The sequence below is a fragment of the Gymnodraco acuticeps genome, unplaced genomic scaffold (genome assembly GCF_902827175.1).
Source record: "Gymnodraco acuticeps unplaced genomic scaffold, fGymAcu1.1, whole genome shotgun sequence".
Taxonomy (NCBI): Eukaryota; Metazoa; Chordata; class Actinopteri; order Perciformes; family Bathydraconidae; genus Gymnodraco; species Gymnodraco acuticeps.
Genome location: NW_022990271.1, coordinates 144,731 through 163,225, shown reverse-complemented (window position 1 = coordinate 163,225; position 18,495 = coordinate 144,731). Strand labels below are relative to the sequence as shown.

General features: G+C 39.6%; 1 protein-coding gene across 1 annotated transcript; it reads right to left on the bottom strand.

Annotated features, from left to right (window-relative positions):
- Positions 1-1,726: 1,726 nt before the first annotated feature.
- LOC117549293 (photoreceptor-specific nuclear receptor-like) lies at positions 1,727-7,007 on the bottom strand. Its single transcript, XM_034221062.1, has 8 exons — positions 6,917-7,007; positions 6,307-6,457; positions 5,623-5,726; positions 5,208-5,498; positions 4,735-4,913; positions 4,063-4,303; positions 3,267-3,372; positions 1,727-1,859 (listed from the first exon to the last, which is right to left on the bottom strand). Exons 1-8 carry the CDS (start codon positions 7,005-7,007, stop codon positions 1,727-1,729), a joined length of 1,296 nt encoding a protein of 431 aa, XP_034076953.1.
- Positions 7,008-18,495: the final 11,488 nt, after the last annotated feature.

Genomic DNA, 18,495 nt, shown 5'->3' with positions numbered 1-18,495 from the left:
ACTGAAAACACACTTTGAAAGGGTTTAAAGGTCATACACACGGACACCTAAACCAGTCAACACTGAGGTAGCAACATGTCAATCACAACATTGCCGCCCTCTAAATTGGACCAGGATTTGACAAAGTGGAAAAAATGCTGTAATAATAAAGAAAAATGTAAACCAACAATAGAGACCATAAACCCAATGAGAAAATGTTTACTGAGGTAATAAAACATCCCAGGGTCAGTTTCATCCCACAGGCCATCAGACTGTCAAACACCTGAACTTTTGAAACAACATCCACAACATTAATCTGGCTGCAATTTTGAAATTATTTATCTAATTTATCATATTTAATCACTTGTATATAGACTCTTATTGCACTATTCCACTATTTTTCTTTTTGTATTTACTTGCACTATTTGTTCTGTTTTTCTGTTTTAATGTGTTGCACTGTTGGAGGAGCCTGTGACCTACGATTTTCATCGTCATAACTACACTGTAGCTATGTACGTATGACCAATAAAAGCCTTGAACCTTCCCTGCTGGATCTTAGAGAAAAGGCACATGAAGGCCCCTCCATATTGGCTTCACTTTTCAGATTGCTGCCTGATAATTTGACCTGTGAGGACATGGTTGAATATTATAAACACTCTTTTGCTTGTCAGACCAGCAATTTTAAATGTCCTAAATTGTTCAGGAATTTTCAAATGAAAGCTATCTGTGGCAACACAGAACAGCAGTATCAGTACTGTATCTTATTTAAACCTTCTTTGTTCTATGTTTCCACCCATCTATTATCAAGATCCTCTCATGAAAGGTTAATCACCTAAAGACAAAACTCATGCTAAAAGCCTTTAACAGGCCCTTAAAACTAATCAGTTTGTTCCAAACTCTAATTGGAACTATAAGAATAAGAAGAAATTGGCCTTCTGCAAACTGGGCAAATTGTTTCAAACAGTGCATCTGGATAGATGTGTAAAAAAACTGTAACTCAACGTGTGTGTGTGTGTGTGTGTGTGTGTGTGTGTGTGTGTGTGTGTGTGTGTGTGTGTGTGTGTGTGTGTATGTATGTGTGTGTGTGTGTGTGTGTGTGTGTGTGTGTGTGTGTGTGTGTGTGTGTGTGTGTGTGTGTGTGTGTGTGTGTGTGTGTGTGTGTGTGTGTGTGTGTGGGTGGGTGTGTTAAAACTAGACAGAAGAGGGCACTATTTCACTGCATTACAGTGTGTCCAGTTCTCAGTAAATTCAATTTCCATTTTGATCCATGCATTACAGCTGACACATAATTCATGTTTTTCTTTCTTTAAACATGTCTATCTCTATTTCATACAATGAACCTTTACCCCTTTTTTTAATTATGAACCCTTATAACTGAACGTCTGATGGCTATATGATCCATTTTCAAGCATTTTGTCTTTATCAAGGCATGACAACATGAATATTACACATTAATAACAGCAGGATACAGTCCATCTATCACCAAACAAATAAAGATCTGCACCTCAGACACAAAGTCTAAATATTATACAAATAGATAGCAAGCATGATGATAAGAACTGAATTCAATTTCCTTTTCAGAATGACCTGATGTGAAAACAACAAACAAATAATAAAGTGGCCTTATAAAATAACAGCACGCAGAATCTCTGATATGTATACAGGAATACAAAGCAAATAACTGTGAAATAACATCCCTCCACACATGGAGATCATTAGTGAGTGCATGGGTTTTGGGGTGATGGTCTTAGTTTTTGAACATGTCACACAACAGTTTCTCCATGGGAGTGTTTCCGATGGTCCTGTGGAAGAACAGCAGCTCTATCCGCTCCGAGTTCACAAAACGCAGGGAGGGAAGAAGAAGAAGCAGCTTTCCAAACCTTTAATAAACACAAGGAAGACACATATTATCAATGGTTAATAGTACAGCATATATAAACAATTAGTTGCTTGTGATTATAACTTAAACCACCTCAGAAAACAAGTATTGATAAGAAAATTGCAAGTCAACATTCAACTTTGTGAGTGCTTAGTGCTGATTATTAAAATGTAACAACATTTGACAACCTGTTAAAGAATAGCTGGGACTGTTACATTTAAATGTACTGCAAAACTCCACAGGTCTAGCATTAATTTAAGCTGGCCTTACACGATTATATGTTATTTATTATAATGTAAGTCAAAGTAAGTCAAGTCCTCATTTCTGTGAAATAAGTTGGATGGAGCATTTATATGAATCTTCTAGTCATACATGTCAAACTCAAGGCCCGGGGGCCAAATCAGGCCCTTGGTGGATTTGATTTCGGCCTGCAGGATAATTTCTAATTACTATTAGATCTGGCCCACCGGTATATTGCACGCTTCACTCAATCCTGAGGGTTTCCTCAGCTCAGAGCCTGACCCCAAACATTGATGACCTTGTATCCAAGATGAGATGCCAAGTATCTGGCTTGAACTAGCATCACAGAGCAGCAAACTGAGTTTCAATGGATGTGTCCTTTTGCACTTTCTTTCTTGCGACAACAGGGCATGTTTGTTTTTCTCTTTGAGAGAAATAGTTTTTTGAAGCTGTTGTTGGCCTGAGGAAACATTTAATCATAAGAAATGACTCTGGAAAAGCTGCAGATAGAGTGAGATAGAGAGCCATAAGAAATGAATGCAACTGATTATTAAATGTTTAATGTTGTTTTTATAGGCAATAATTTAAGCTTTGTTAGTTCCAGGTTTAATATGTACAATAAGTTCATTTCAATACGTTTTGCAATAAACATTGAACCAGTCCGGTCCTCGACTAGTACCCATTTTTAAATGTTGGCCCACTGTGTATTTGAGTTTGACACCCCTGCTCTAAGTAGCTGGCCAAAAGAAACAAATATGTATTAAAAAATCAAATCCCTCCCAAAAGCTACACAGATTTTTGGTAACAGAAAAAGTTTCAGTGATCTGAGACGAGGCTTGCTCTAACCTGTTCCTAAGCCGAATTGAAAGGGTTTCCATACTAGAAACTGTAATATGTGTTTTTTAATAATCTTTGCGAGCACAGATTTGAAGAAGAGCAATCAACTACAAAATAATAGAAACACTCGATGATTCAGGGAGTTTTGTCTTTCAGACTGGTAGATGATAGACAGAAAACATCATATATCTTCATCTTCATGTTTTGGTAATGTTTGGTGTATAACATCATTTTGGCCTTTTTGCCCTCTAATATACATTTAAGAGCAAAAGTAAAGGTGTATATTTTTGGTATCCATGCAGCACCGAGGCAGTGATGTCACAGGACATACCTGGCTGGTTGACTGGGGTAGTGTGAGCGGATGTGTTGTCCCAGCATCACTTGGGACTGATCCTGCAGGTTCTCCACTTGTTCTGGATCTTTTAAACCACGAGTCTCTGCGGAGGAGAGCAGACACAAATATGAGCCACACATATCCAGACAAACTGCAGAAATATACTGAAAGGATGGCTTTGCAATATGAGCTGGTGCCACTCTCTCCACATAACTAGACTCAATTATATTAACAGCTGGAAAATGGATAACTGAAATTAACAGAGGAAACACAATGAAGTCTTTAAAGTAATAACATTTTATCTCCTCAGTAAATATCAAAACCTGATTATGTGGTTGGTTTGAGGTTATGTTTTATATATTAACGTATTCTTTTTAGGATTTTGGAAGCAAATGTTTTATGTATTTTGTATTCACATGTGTGTATAATGTAAGATTCCCCTTGACTGCCAGGCATATCACTCCAGGGATCAAATAACATTTGAAAGTTAACAAATTATAAAAATATTATAATAGTAATATTAAGCTAATATGTTCAATGTTTTTTACAGGGTAACACCAGAGGACATTTCAAAGAAAATGTGAGAGATTCATCCTCTTTGGAGAATGAATATCCTTAGTAAATGTTACGGCAATCTTTTTGTATATTTATATTATATATTTTAAAGCTGATAAAGCTTTCACGGTAAAACTTTAATATAGGCCTTTACAACATCTTATTGTTGCTTTGCAATAATAACACTAAACAGATTATTGAATGACTTCTGGATAAGTAATAAATGATTTGGCCTCACCTGGCTTGAACAGCACGATGGCCTTCAGGCAGGCGAACTCAGTGGGATCGACAGCGAGGGCCTTGAAGCGGCTGAAGACCTCCTGCAGGAGGCGCAGGTCCAGGCCGATGTAGCTGGTCTTCCCCTGCATGCCGGGGCAGAGGTCCGGCAGGGAGAGCAGCGGGCAGCTGTCCAGAGGCAGAGACCACTGGATGGCACAGAGCAGGAAGAGCTCGCTCCACGCCTCCTCCAGCAGGATCACCTGGTGGACACCAACAAGAGTCCTAATGTAAAAACTGTGATTCAAATGTAGCTTTGTTTGGAGCCTCACTGGTTAGTCAAAGCCGTTACAGGTATATGGGAGCCCATTACTGCCAAAAAGTTGCTAAATGATCATGTATACTTTTTGATAATAGTTAACTATCAAGCATGAATTATGATTTTTTTTAATTTATTCTAATTCAAATTAATTACTTCAATTTAATAATTAATTGGAAGATGGACATTTTTGTAACACTTTTAGTTGCTGTTTACCAAAAAAAAAATCTGAAATTAATCAGGTCCCAAATCTGACTCTGCAACAGTATTTTATTTTTCTCTTTTTCCTAACGCGATTGGGTTATATTTTGAATCTATAAAGATGTTTTTATTTTACTTGCTAATTAAAAGACCTGCAGTGTGTTATGAGTATACCTGGTCTCTGAAGGGCAGGTTTGAAAACACGGGCAGGTTCTTGGCCCACTTCACCGACATGAAGAGCAGCCTGGCCGAGGTTTCGTACACGTTCTCCGAGCTGGACGGGTACAGAGCCATGTGGTACTCCGAGGACGCTCGCTCCGGCTCGTTGCTCGTTACGTCGATGTTTTCGTCAACTGATAAGCGGAAATATACAAATTAAATTGTATTGCTTCATGTTAACACTAATGTAGCTGTAGACCTTGTTAAATTAAAAATAAATTCAATATATTAAATGTTTTTAGACAAAATCCTGCCTACCCTATCCAATAAACATACCGATAACGTTCTTGTTCTAAATGAATGGCTTGAATTGACCTGCATGACCGGTTAAAATGCCAAAACTGGGGATACAAACACATGGAATAATTCCAATTCCAAATAAATGATCCATTCTGTCTAATGTGATGTCAAATCAAAACCCTCCTCACCGTCTTCGGGCTCCAGCTTGGCGCAGGTCTCTGCCGTCATGAGGCTGGCCATGAAGCGGTGGTTGTTTTGGGGACTGGTGCAGCGCTGAGGGGCCACAGAGGAGGTGATGGATATGGAGGAGGTGATGTGAGGCCACGTGATGACAGACGATGAAGAAGAGGAGGAAGAAGAGGATGAGAAAGAGGAGGTGGGCTCCCGCGTGGTGGCCAGGTGCTCCTTCTCATGGTCCACGTCGATGGAGTCCAGGCGAACCTGAGCTGTGCTGCGGGGCTGCCGCTCGTTCTGTACTGCTGCAGAGAGGAAGAGGACAGGGCGCGAAAAGAGGGAAATCATTTTGAAATAAATTTAGATTCTAACAGTCAAAGTTTGTAAGCATTATTTGAGGCATGTTTTTGAATGTTTAGAAACACTAACCATCTTTATTCATGCCCGCCTGCAGGCACTTATTCAGCCGACACGCCTGGCACTGGTTGCGGTGAGCTTTGTCCACAGGACACATGCCTGTACTGGCCTGGCACCTGTTAACACACACCCAACATGAAACACTGTAGTTATAAATACACACTTACAGATTTATGATTTTTATCTGAAATTCACATTCCTTTTTAGATAAAAAAAAAAGGTCACCTGTAGAAACCATGAATTACACTAGTTTACAATTTACCAAAATAAAACATGCCAACTGAAAGACACATCGTTGATTCAAATGTCTATCAAGATGCCCAAATGGGATTGGATCCTAATTATTTTATGTAAACATCACTCACCAACAGCTTAATTGTTATTACAGTAATTATCATGTTAATTGGCACTTTTCAATCATTTTCAATAATACAAGTGTATATTTTCAGGTGACAAATTCATTTATTTAACTATGTTTAATGCATCCTCATTTTGTTCTAAAAGAGCATGAGCTTATTTAACATACATGTTGGATTTGTTTGATATAACTACATTTATTGGCTTTGAAAATGTTACAGATAAGATGTTTAAAAAAGCATGCTGGCCTCCCATAATGCACCTCATAAGGCTTGAGAGTGATGGTGAACTTGGGTTATTCTTTATCTATGAAGTTAATAAGGAGTATCTTTCTCTTGCCTGTAAATGAGCCTCCTCCTCACGCTGCGTTTGAAGAAGCCGCTGCAGCCGTTGCATGCGTAGATGCCGTAGTGTTTCCCGCTGCTGGTGTCTCCGCACACTTTGCAGACCAGAGCCAGGCTCAGAGCTTTGCCCGGGGACGGACTCTTGGCTGTGAGTCAAAACACACAGGGCCGAGCGGTTAGTGCCATTCATGAGGTCTGGTAATGTTTCATAAGTGTGCCTGCCATCTGTACTGCCAGCTCACTCTACTGCAACAGGCGGTTAGGCCTGAAAATCTCATTTAGTAAATGATTACAAACAATAAAATGGCCGAAGGCAAATTAACAGCAAAGACAAACGATGCAGGGATACTGATATTAATCCAAATAAACCCATTAATTAAACATACATTAATATGGCATCAGTTACAGTTGAATTATACTAATGATATTCTTGCCTTGTTCTAAATTGATTAAGTAGATTTGTGTAAAATGAATGTTTGTAGGCAAAAAAACAGTTTAGCCATGTGTGACGTCAAATCATAGATTCTCAAACAGAAGCTTGGAATTAAAAATTAAAAATATGAATGTTAATTACTAAATAAGTCAGGTGTATGTGAAACTCTTACCTGCTCTGCTGTCGTCTATACCGCCGCTCCCAGAAGACTCACTTGGGGAGGAGGACGACATCATGGGGATCTTCAATTGGTGATCCTCCATCATGTCTTTCTTAAAACTGTCTCCAGGAGCAATGGAGATGCAAAACAGGTTACAAAAAAGTCCTCTTCTATGAAGTTTTCAAGATACAATTTCCAGGATTGACACACAAAAACTTCAAGCCCTTTTTGTGTGTTTTGAAAAAGTTGTCAGGCCTCCAGTGGTGTCCAGTTGGTAGATAGTGGTTTGAGCCTCTGATGTGGGGCTGCAGGTGGGCTGGGGTCCTGTCATGAGCTGGAGCTCACACTTTTTGCACATCAACAGGTTGTGTTTCCTCCCTCTGGCCGCCGGGGTCCGTCACTCTCTGCGGTGCTTCCTCTGGGGCAGCTCTTCAAAAGGGAGCCCTTGGGGGGGTTGCAGCAGGGGGAGGATTAGCCCCATGCGCTGTGTAAGCAGCATGCCTATTTGTCATCCTCTTAATCTTTACTGTTCATCTGGATCAATCAGTCACATTGACAGAATATTGGTGCTGATCGGATTTTGATTGTGTCTGCAAACAACAACAGAATAAAAAAAGCAACAGTGAAGACTCCTCAAACCGTCTGCTGGAAGAGTTGTAACTTTAGAGCAGTTCCCATGCAGCTCCGTCTCCTCGTGTCTCCTCCGTCCACGAGGACAGTCAGTCAACGCTCCTCTTCGGTATCTGCATTTAAGGGATGATTACACGAGGAGCACATTATTATATGTACGAGCCTCTTCAATTTGTATTCCCCTCTTTTTTTGACTCCAAATACCAGCTCCATTTCATACTGCTGTATATTTGATCTGTGTGATTGCCTCCCATTCATAATGACCCCCAGTGTTTGCTGAGAAGCTGACCATTAACTCCCATTCTCTCTGAACTGAAAATCACCCATTTCCTTTTGGCTGCCAAAAGAACCGAGGTTATAGGGGGAACAATAGAGTTTTGAATGGCTGATGTTTGAGCGGACATTCGTTTAGCTCATTCGTCAGGGCCTCCTATTTATTATTAAAAAGCTAGAATAATCATATGGCATTAACATAGGCCTCGGTTTGAGGCTGCGGCATGCGGGAGACTGGACCAGAGAATATGAAACACGCAGCTGTGCAATCAAATTTAAATTAATTCGGCTGGTTGTTTGCTAAAATGTCAATTTGGAGCAAATTGAGAAGCACAGTACAATATTGCTGTGATTAAGAAAAGAAAGGCCTCAAAACAGAACAAACAAGCCTGAACAAATACTCAATTGTGCATTACAACCCAGAGAAGAGTCACAGAGGATCTCTGTCAAAACAAAAATCTTTCAGTTCATAAATGCAAAGCAGGTGTCATTCTGCTGCTTTTGACAGAATGATCGCCCTCAAAAGCAACTTTCTGTGTTCGATTTTAATCGTTTGTTTCTTGCCACAGTTGAGTGATCTCAATCTAAAGGGGACACAAGCTGCCATGTTTGTGACATCTGTGAGCTGGCATCTGTACTGTTGTTGTTTTTCTGTTTTCTGTTTGTTCTGTGATTGTTAATAACTCATGACTGACACATGAACGCTTGAAAGTGTTGATTGAGTTTTCAGGAAGGAGCAAGCTGAAGACACAACATCTGACATCGTGTTATAAAGTCACCATTGGTAAAATGCACTTGGAGTCATATTCCTTAAAAGATGTATGTCTGTTCATTGCCCCTAAATGTTTCAATTTCTTCAACAAAGTACTTCTACAAAAACTCATGGCAGGTGGTACAGTGGGTTTATCAGAGAATGTTTTTAGAACACATGCGCTTGCTGCTGGTTGAAAAACCCAAAATAATTGCATAAAAGAGACCAAAAAAGAGGGTAGAGCTCGAACAAACTGTAACCACAAACATTTGAATATATTTGAATGAAAACATTCAAACTGACTTCAAGAACATAACTCATATATTGCTGCTCAAGTATCAAATGTACTCTGAGGGCCAAATTAATTTTGATGCCAGAGACTTCCAGCTCCACCTTAACAAGGCCTGAACATAATTGGAAAAAACAAAGTGGAAAGCAGTTAAGTAGATTAGAGTGTGACCACATTTTGTCTGCCTGGGCACCAGCCGGAGTCACCAGAAGACAGGGGGGGAAGAAACACAATTAGCTCATAAGATTAAAAGAGCAGTAAAGACACACTTCTTGTGGGCATCTTTGGCCATATGGTGGCTACTCTCTTCATCCTTGGCCAACACACTGTTGACCTTTGTAAGATTTACCAGTTAATTAGGCTTGTGAGGTCAGTGTTTCTGCAGGCTCTCTGCGACGATTCACCTAATTACACACTGATTACCATCCAGGATATGGAGTCATTCATGTTTAAAAGGAGAGCCAAGAAACAGGTTAGATACACTCACATCTTAATTTAATCACATGATCATCATCATAGGATTTAGAGTTTTTACATTTTTGCAAAAAATCTGTTTGATTTAAAAATGGGTTGCAACGTAAAATACTTGAATACCAAGATCACATCAGTCAAGATGCTTAATCTGTCCAGTGGGTTTAAGTGTGTGAGGGGAAAGGGGGGTTCCAATTTCTATACCCCCGATTGCGCTTGCTTTGAACCCACCCATCTTCAAACTCAACCTTTATTTTTATCTCAACTACAAACCTGTATAGTTCCCTGAATGCATCCTGCATGGTTGCAATGCTATCATTAGGATACAATCTTACAACAGTCAGTTAACTCTACTATTCTATATTTATGATGATAATATGTCACAGTGGTTAAACTTAAAGAGGACATATTATGCTAATTTGCAGGTTCATGTTTGTATGTAGTGTCTCTACTGTGACATGTCTCCATGCTTTAATGTTCAAAAAGCTCTTAATCTTTTTCATACTGCCTGTCTCTTTTCACCCTCTGTCTGAAACCAGAGCCCAGCCTGCTCTGATTGGTCAACCTCTTAGAGATGCCCCGCCCCTTTGGCTTATCACGTGTAATGTGTTGGAGCGCTAGCCAATAGATACGGAAGTAAACAAAGGAATCCAATGGAGACGTTTCAGGCAGGGGGGGGGAGTGTGTTAGAGAAACTCCCTTTGGGATTTTATCCTTTGCGGACCATTTACATGCACAAAGATATAACACACTACACGAAAGGGAACACCCCTTTAAAGTTTTAAAACAGACCGTATTGCCATCAGACTGTCTATTACAGATCCTTTTATTGCCAAAAGATAAAAGGCCTCAGAATCAACATTTAGATCAGAACCAACTAACCTGCTCATGTCCAGCTCATCTCTTCTTCATGAATTATGCAGCTTTAATTTACTTATAATGTGCTGGTGGTGCCTTTGATTATCTCATGAGTGATAGCCTTATTGCTTTATTATTTATTGAAATCACATGTACTATCCACTCAAATAATGTGAGATATGCAAACAGGGTAAGGGTTAAGGTTTGCAATCCCTCCATTATTAACCTTGGTCAAAATTACACAAAATAAAGAAGGATTGGGGTGTTAACATTTTAGGATATGTGACATTCGCAAGAAGCTTTCCTGCAGCTCTTTCTCATGCAGGTAGCACTCAACCTTTTAAGTTGATGATCAGTCATGAGTTGGCTTGGGTAAATCCAAAATGTTTAGAGTTACTTTAAGACATTGCATTTCAACTCAAGCTTCATGCTCAGCTGGGGATATTTGACAGCCCTCCATATACAAGACTGCAAATACAAATGCAGAACAACATCTTCCTGCTGGACCTTTATTTTGCTCAGAGGCCATACTAATTATAACTCTACTTTAGAAGCATCTTCACCTAAAAAACTAAACGAACAAAAGGCTTCCTTTATAGCCAGACTTCGGTTTGTTCCTTTTTGGCTTCTGTAGAACATGGAGTGCAACATGATGGACTCAGCTAAAGAGGGTTATTCTAAAGAAAACACACAATTTATTATAACATAGTGATGAATATTATATTCCTAATTCTGCTGATGGATCATCCTAAACACTGACCCATTAAGCTAATTTGCAACTATTTCCATTGTTTGAAACCGCTTAGCTGCCACTGCCGATCATGAGCGTACGTGACTGGGTCAGCGTCATATTTTGTGTCACCAGACCACTACCTAAAAAACAATATTGCTCATGTCAATCTGCATCTAGTTCTTGATAGCCTTGTACATTAATGGAATAATTAGCAATAAAGAGACAGATTGCAGTTTTAAGTTCATTAGAAGAAAATAAATCACTATCCCACTAAAAAATCCTTCATGATAAACTTGGATCCTCACAAAAACAGATCACTTACTCCTTGGTCTTCACCACATTTCGCTGATATCTTTTCTCACTTACTAACAACGACAAATCCTATTGAAAATATTGAAGAATGAAAGACATCAAAAGTGGAACACATACATGCATGGATACATCAACAACAACAAACAAGCATTGGTTTCCTGTGTTGTGTTAAGCTGCTCAGGAGTGTGACGGTGTTGAGCTGCAGATCAGATCTGCTCTCTATGTTCAGAAGAAGTCTCAGACTGTAGCCTGCTGGCCATACCGATCGCAGCATTATGACGGTTTACATAATAATAACAAGCTGCGGTACATCAAGTTTTACGCCGAGACTTGCTTACATGAGCAGGCCATAGATTAACACAAAGAGATTAGCACAGGAGCAGTGTTATATTAGGATTCAAAGAATGATTAGAGGTGTTAGTGTTACGTAACGACATTATTGAGTATCTGTGTACGAGTCTTTGCAAAACAAACACAAACCTCCATCAACAGGTGTGCATCTAGTAAAGAAGCAAACGCTGATACAGAGTGGTGGAATCTAATTAATTACATTTACTAAAGTACTGGCTATCACTTGATAATAACCCCCATCATTAAATAGTTTGGTTATGGTTCATTCAAATGTTTTACTGTCAAGAAACAATGAAATTATTAAACATTTCTGATTTCTAATTAGTGATATTTGTTATGTTACTTTATCATTTGTTTGTTTAATGTCAAATAATTATTTTTGAAAATTATATATTCTTTCGTAGCTGAAACATATCTATACAATTGCCATTGTGATTATTAGATTAAATAGCAATTTCTTAATGACGATTGTGGCAATTGTTAAACATTTTTATTTACTTTTGTTGGTTAATGAATATCAAATAGTTTTTGAAGCTTTAAGCAATTTTACACAGATGGATAGACTAGAAACTGTATTATAATCCAACATGTTGTAAAAGATTTATGTAGCTTGACTTTTGGCACTCGATTAGATATTTTCTTCATCTAAGTTTATCTAAAACATTCAAATTCACCGACATTTGGATGTACAAACGTAGTTTTGTAAGTATTAGGACGAGTATTGATTGACAACAACTACAATTTATTTTCAGGTGAAACATCATTGTTTCTATTCTCAGAAGCTCAAACCCTAAAACGCTATTAAATGTTGACCACGTTTGTTGGAGCCTCCTTGAATCACATTTGTTGTTCACACCGAACAACACCTGGTTATATCATCGCCCTCACTCAGTGACCTCGCAGGCCCCAGGTATGAAAGAGGATAATAGGAATACACACACACACACACACATACTGAGGAGGGTGGAGATGAGGAGGGTGTTAAATCTGATCTGGCCAGTGCTGACGACTGCTGTGTGGTTGGGTTCTCACATCAGGCCTGCATCAGTGGGAGTGTGTCAGTGGGAGTGTGTGTGTGTGTGTGTGTGTGTGTGTGTGTGTGTGTGTGTGTGTGTGTGTGTGTGTGTGTGTGTGTGTGTGTGTGTGTGTGTGTGTGTGTGTGTGTGTGGTGTGTGTGTGTGTGTGTGTGTGTGTGTGTGTGTGTGTGTGAGAGCGCAGGTGTGTCAGGTGGACAGCTCTGGCAGCAGACCTTCATCTTCCACATCTCTCATCATCTCCGCACAGATGAACAATCACTGGACTGTCAACACGGAGAGGTTTTTTAAGGGTTATTCTTATAGATATACTAATATTAAGAGCATTTCCTGTAGGCTACGACTGTTTGTTGTTGAAATAACCGTTTAAAAAAAACGAGAAAAAAAACACATTTTTTATTTACAACAGTCAGCCCCTCTTGAAAATGCCCCCTCTGTATCGTTCAGGGTCTTCCAGATGTACTGTGTAGTCTGTGAGTAAACTGTTGGCAGGAGCTCTCTCTGTCCTGACCTAGATCTCTGACAGTAAACAGCTGCTTCATAAAGCGACGTTGTGCTGCCATCAGCAGAACGGCCCGGAGAGATAAATGTCAGATTGGACCTCGGCTGAGCCTCTTGATGCAGCTCAGGGCCCGCGGTTTGTTTAGGACATCCACGGACACTTTGCAGCCAACTGCTGCTGCCAGCATTGTTTTGTTTACTGTCACTTCTATTTATGTATCGCGCTGTTCGCATTTAAGGCATACAAAAGAAAGAAAAATGACTGATGGCACATAACAACTGTCATATGATAAGCAAATTTGTCTTACTTAATTATTAGCTAAACCCACCTTTCATAACAGAGAATATATTCATATTTAAATCTTTTTTTGTTTTTCATTATGAACAAAAGTAATTTTGCCCCTTGTCATTTAAAACAAATCTGTTAACTTTGGATACTTCGTTTTATTAATGTGAACAAATACACATTTGTTGTGGTTTTGCTTGGAGGATGCAGATGTAAGTTACTTCAACACCTATTTTCACCTATTAAAAATTCAGATTACACATTGGTTGAGTAAATCAAACTAATTAGACACAGGTCTGGCAGATGGCTATCAGTCAAAGAGCTCATACACCTCGACCACTGCTGCTGCTGCGGTGGATTAGTTCAGATGATTCTAGATTAGCGTAGGGCCCCCGTGAAAACGCAGAGGAAGCAAGAAGATTATAGCAAATGAGGTAATTGAAAAGAGCATTGATACATTTCTGTAAACTACAATCAATGCTTTGTTTTAACACGTACAGTAAAGGTGTACTGTAGTTTAAGAGGTGTCACACTTCCTCTGTGGTCATTTCCAAAACTTAATTTTGAAAATATAGCATATGGCATTGGTGTATGTTGCTTGTAAACAGAAGTAATTGGTTAACAGAGATTATCTGCAGTCAATGACCATGAAGGGTGGACCATACATTTGCATTTCTTTAATATAAATGATCGATTTTATTTTTTCAAAAAGAAATAGCGCTTTGAGTTTATTTATGGTGATATGTGATATGCTTTTATTCTATTGTTTGACATTTAAGATCAAAACATCAATAAAAACTAAAAAGCTGTCCAAAAATGTAAAGTACTACAAACATGTGATGAAAATAAGTTGATTTATTGTCACGGTCTGTCTGTGTTGTGTTTTGTCTGTCTCTGGGTTCCTGTTTTATTTTGAAAAGTGTTCACCCCCTGTCTTGTCTGTTGATTCCTGTCTCTGTGTTTGCCCTCCTGTGTCTGATTGTGTTCACCTGTTGCCCTTGTGTTTCTGCCTCCCCTGCCCAGCTGTGTCTTGTCCTGTGATTACCCTTCTTTGTATTTAGTCTTGTCTTCCCCTGTGCTCCATGTCGGTTCATTGTTTGTTTTTCCTGTCTCCCTCCATGTCAGTCACAGTCAGTCTTTCGGTAATGTTTTTTCCTTGTGCTTTCGTTGTGTTTCCTGTCATGTTTTTTTGACATCGGCTTTTGTAATAAAGCTCGCTTTTGTTTATAGACCTTTACCCTTTTTGTAGTGTGCATTTGGGTCCTACCTTTTCCACAATTTCCCGAATCTTGACATTTATGTTGGTAATTTACAAAAAATCCTCATTGCAAGTCATTTTTAAAATAGTTTTTTCTTTTTTTGTTTATTTTTAAACAGTCAAATAAATTGGCAATGTTTTCTTTGTGAGACTCTGGAGTGTACAGTTACAGTGTTTACAATACATATTTCTATTAACAATAGAACCCAGCTTTAATGGGCCTCTAATACCTCACTCATCCCCTCACCCTCCGGCTCATCTACTGACCGCTGACACAGCCAATACTCCGGTTTAAAGCAGCTCTTTGGCCCAGCGGCTCAGTGGGTTCGTTAAGATTTCGGGGGGTGGGGGGTGCTGCATGTTGGTTTGGGAGGAGGTGGGTGGAGTGCACGGGGTCAGGCCAATGGGCAGCTGGGATTACCACGGACCTGCCATCTGCCATCCAAATAATAATTAGAGGGAGGAAATCAATCGTCTGAGCAAATATCATAAGATTTAAGATTTACCTCAGTAAAATAAACTTACGGACAGTTTCACTGTTGAACAGAAGCAGCATGGTAACAGTATTGTCCTCTCTTCGGGTAATTTTTTACCATATGTCCCAAAAAAGATCAGTGATTTACCTCTGTATGGTTATGTTGTCTGCAGTGATGAAATACATTTACTCTACTGTTCTTAAGTGAAATATTTTAGTAATTGTATCCACCTATCTAATTTGTGTTGCTCTTCTACAATTCAGAGAGAGAATCCAGCACTACGATATATGAAGTCAAATATCATTGGAACCTTTCAGAAAACATTTTTTAGGATGTTATTTAAAGGCTATAAAGTGGAATCATTTTATACAAGATGTATACAGTTTACATAGTTTTCTACGTGACATTTTGAATCTAAATTGGTTTTGTGAGATCCTCATGAATTTCCTATTGTTGTTCTGTGCTTTTGGATATAATAGTTTTAATAAAACAGTTTTGCCACATCAAAGTCATGATATTCAACACCTCATACTGGAACTCTCTGGTTGCTGCAGGTCCAATAATCCAGCTCTACTTAAAACATGTATGTAATTGATTGCGTTAATAACTTTGAGTCGCCCATGAAACCTTGGTTGTGCCATCAATAGTAGCCCTTAAGCCGACCAATATGACCAATAGATTTATCTTTGAATAACACAGATGCTGCTCCATATGACTCATGCAAATGAAATGCAGAGCTTACATCCCCTAGTTCAAACAGATGCCTTGTCTGGCACACTTTTTTCCCGCCTTTACTAAATGCATCATATTGTTATCTAATCGGCTCAGGCATAATTAAAATGATATCCACATCCTCTCTTTTTAACCATATTATCTTCAAAAATCCAAATCTCCAACTGTTATAATCCTGAAGAAAACAATGTATTTCCATGGGGCAGCAGATGCAGTATAAAGGGTCCACCCCTATGTTCCCTGCTTTGCTATAAGATAATCGTCTAATAAGCTCCTGTTTATTCATTGTAATTTTATAGAAAACCAATATGGCCAACATGGAAGATGCAGTGAGGGCCCAGTTGCCCTCTGAGGTCAGCGCAGCAGTCATTTATTGTTTTGAGTGTGATGCTGCAGAGAGGAGCGTCAGAGGAGGCATTAGCGCGCAGTGGCACATGTCAGGGAGTGAGAGTGTGGACTTAGCCCGGGGTCATGGGCTCAGGGTGCTGACATACGGCGAGCACGCTTCATGGCAGGAGAGGAGGGGGGGTAGCTCGTGTATTAGGATGTCTGATGAGATATTAAACAGTCTGTTGTTCCTCCACATGTGCAGTCTTCTGCAGGCGATGTGTATACTAATAAGAGAGTATACAATGAATTGATGACACATTTGAATCAGTACAGGTTAAATATATTGCTTGGTTAATTAGCTACCAAGTCTATGATCAAACGGCCAAAATGGTTATGAATTTCTAATGATGAACTGTAACTGCAAACAGACTTTATCCTCGCTGAGGTGTTTATGTTGGACAAGCAGTCTGTTCTATTGTTTCCAACATCTGACAGAATATAAGCTTCTTACAAGCCGTTTCTTAGCCATTTTTAGCAACCCTAAACACATTTTTTTCCAGGTTCCGAGTCTATTTTCTTCCATTTTATGCACATAACTACGTGATTGCCTATCAAGGCCTGATTATACAAGTTTTTGCTGGTCCGTCCCATGCACATACAAAAACCGAAAAGCTGCTGCTATTTTTTCTCTTCTTCTGTGCTCTTTGTTGTTCACATGAAAAGGGACCACAGTTGTGTGAAGAAGGGAATATGTTTAAACCCTGCTTACACCTAGCTTTTTGCTTAGTAAAGTAACATTTGTAATTATAACATATACAATATATAATTCATACAGTAAGTGGAAAAAAATTCAGAGCCTGAACTCTGACAGCTATTTTCACTATACTAACATATGTAGGAGCAGTAGCATACCATGTTACCTGTTGACTGGGTTTTATTGTATCATTTGATATCTTGGGACATGAATTATAATGGAATTAGGTCAAAAAATGTACTGCACAAAGAACATTACATAATAAAACATAAAATACGATGGTCCTCAAAAGGAATGAACACCTTTGATATTATTGTCTCAACTTCAACTCCATTCTTGTGTCTCAAGTTGTTTATCAGACTCAAACAATGACCGTTGCTTGAACAAAGGAGTATTTGCCCAGAGAACCTTTGGAATATTGGTCGTTGCCATCAGAGAGTTATCGTCGCTCAGACCAATAAACAATGGATTACAAATTGTACAAGCGCTGTTCATTTAGGCCTTCGTTTGTTGATTCTGCTAGATACATTAAACCTGTCAAACACAATTTTCATACAGTGGAAATGATCATGAACTACAGCTAAGTCTCGCTATTTCACTATGATGAAGTTGAACAAACAGTTGTCGTTCTCCATCTTGGATTTTTGCAGCCAGCTCCTCAGAGAGCTTTGCAGCCAGTCGTTGCCGCTGCCATGTAATCAGGACCGGGAACTCGAGCTTTCCCTCAGCAGGTTGCTGAGGCCCCCACCTCATATCTTATCTCCCATTGTACCCCACTGTAATTCACCCTCTCATGATTGATGATGTCGCTGTCTGATTACACCAAGACAAAACCCCCCCAAGATCACCTTTCGTTCCTGTGGCCAACTCCACCAGCTCCACGAGGATCGCGGGAGGAGTGATGACGGGGGGTAGTGGCCATGTTGAGCTGCTGTCATATGCAGGTTTGTATTATTTCTCACCAAGATTCAGCACCATGTTGTAAATTGGTGACAAATAATCTTATCCTCTAATCTTTGCTTATCAAAAACACGTTTTCCCCCTTTCTTTTTGGAAGAATGACAATATGTAGGTGACTCATCCTATGTTGTTTCTTAATTTTCGAGATGCACCTATCCAGACAAAGTGTTTCGATAAGGGAGATTTGTGTGGGTGCAGCACCCAGCACAATAGAAAGCCTTGGTATAAAACATTTAGGCTGAAGGCTCCTCCTGCTTCAGATCATGTCCCAGCCTGCCTTGGACAATCAGATAGGTAACCTGTGCTCTTTTTAAGTGTGACAGTGAGCCTCGTCTCTCCATGCGGCATGTGGAGACAGATGCCTCATTATCCATTCCACAGGGGACAAAACAAGCCCAGGACCAGTGGCCCCCCTCCGCCGGCGTACAGTTTCCAATGCCACCAACACGGGGCAACCTTGGAGCGACGCCGGGCCGCGCTCATCTCTGACCCTCAGTGAGCGCAGGTCGCTGGCAGAGTCACATTAAAATTTCAGAGAACCCAAGGGTCCCCGTCAGGAGTGTTAACAGCAGCATTGTCCCCGACTCCCCAT

What these genes read in the sequence shown, in the direction of transcription:
- LOC117549293 (XM_034221062.1), bottom strand. Translation starts at nt 7,007, where the DNA reads ATGGAGGATCACCAATTGAAGATCCCCATGATGTCGTCCTCCTCCCCA. An exon ending in TATAGACGACAGCAGAGCAG is followed by an intron (nt 6,458 to 6,916) that starts GTAAGAGTTTCA and finishes TTTGACTCACAG; the next exon opens with CCAAGAGTCCGTCCCCGGGC. An exon ending in AGGAGGAGGCTCATTTACAG is followed by an intron (nt 5,727 to 6,306) that starts GCAAGAGAAAGA and finishes GTGTGTTAACAG; the next exon opens with GTGCCAGGCCAGTACAGGCA.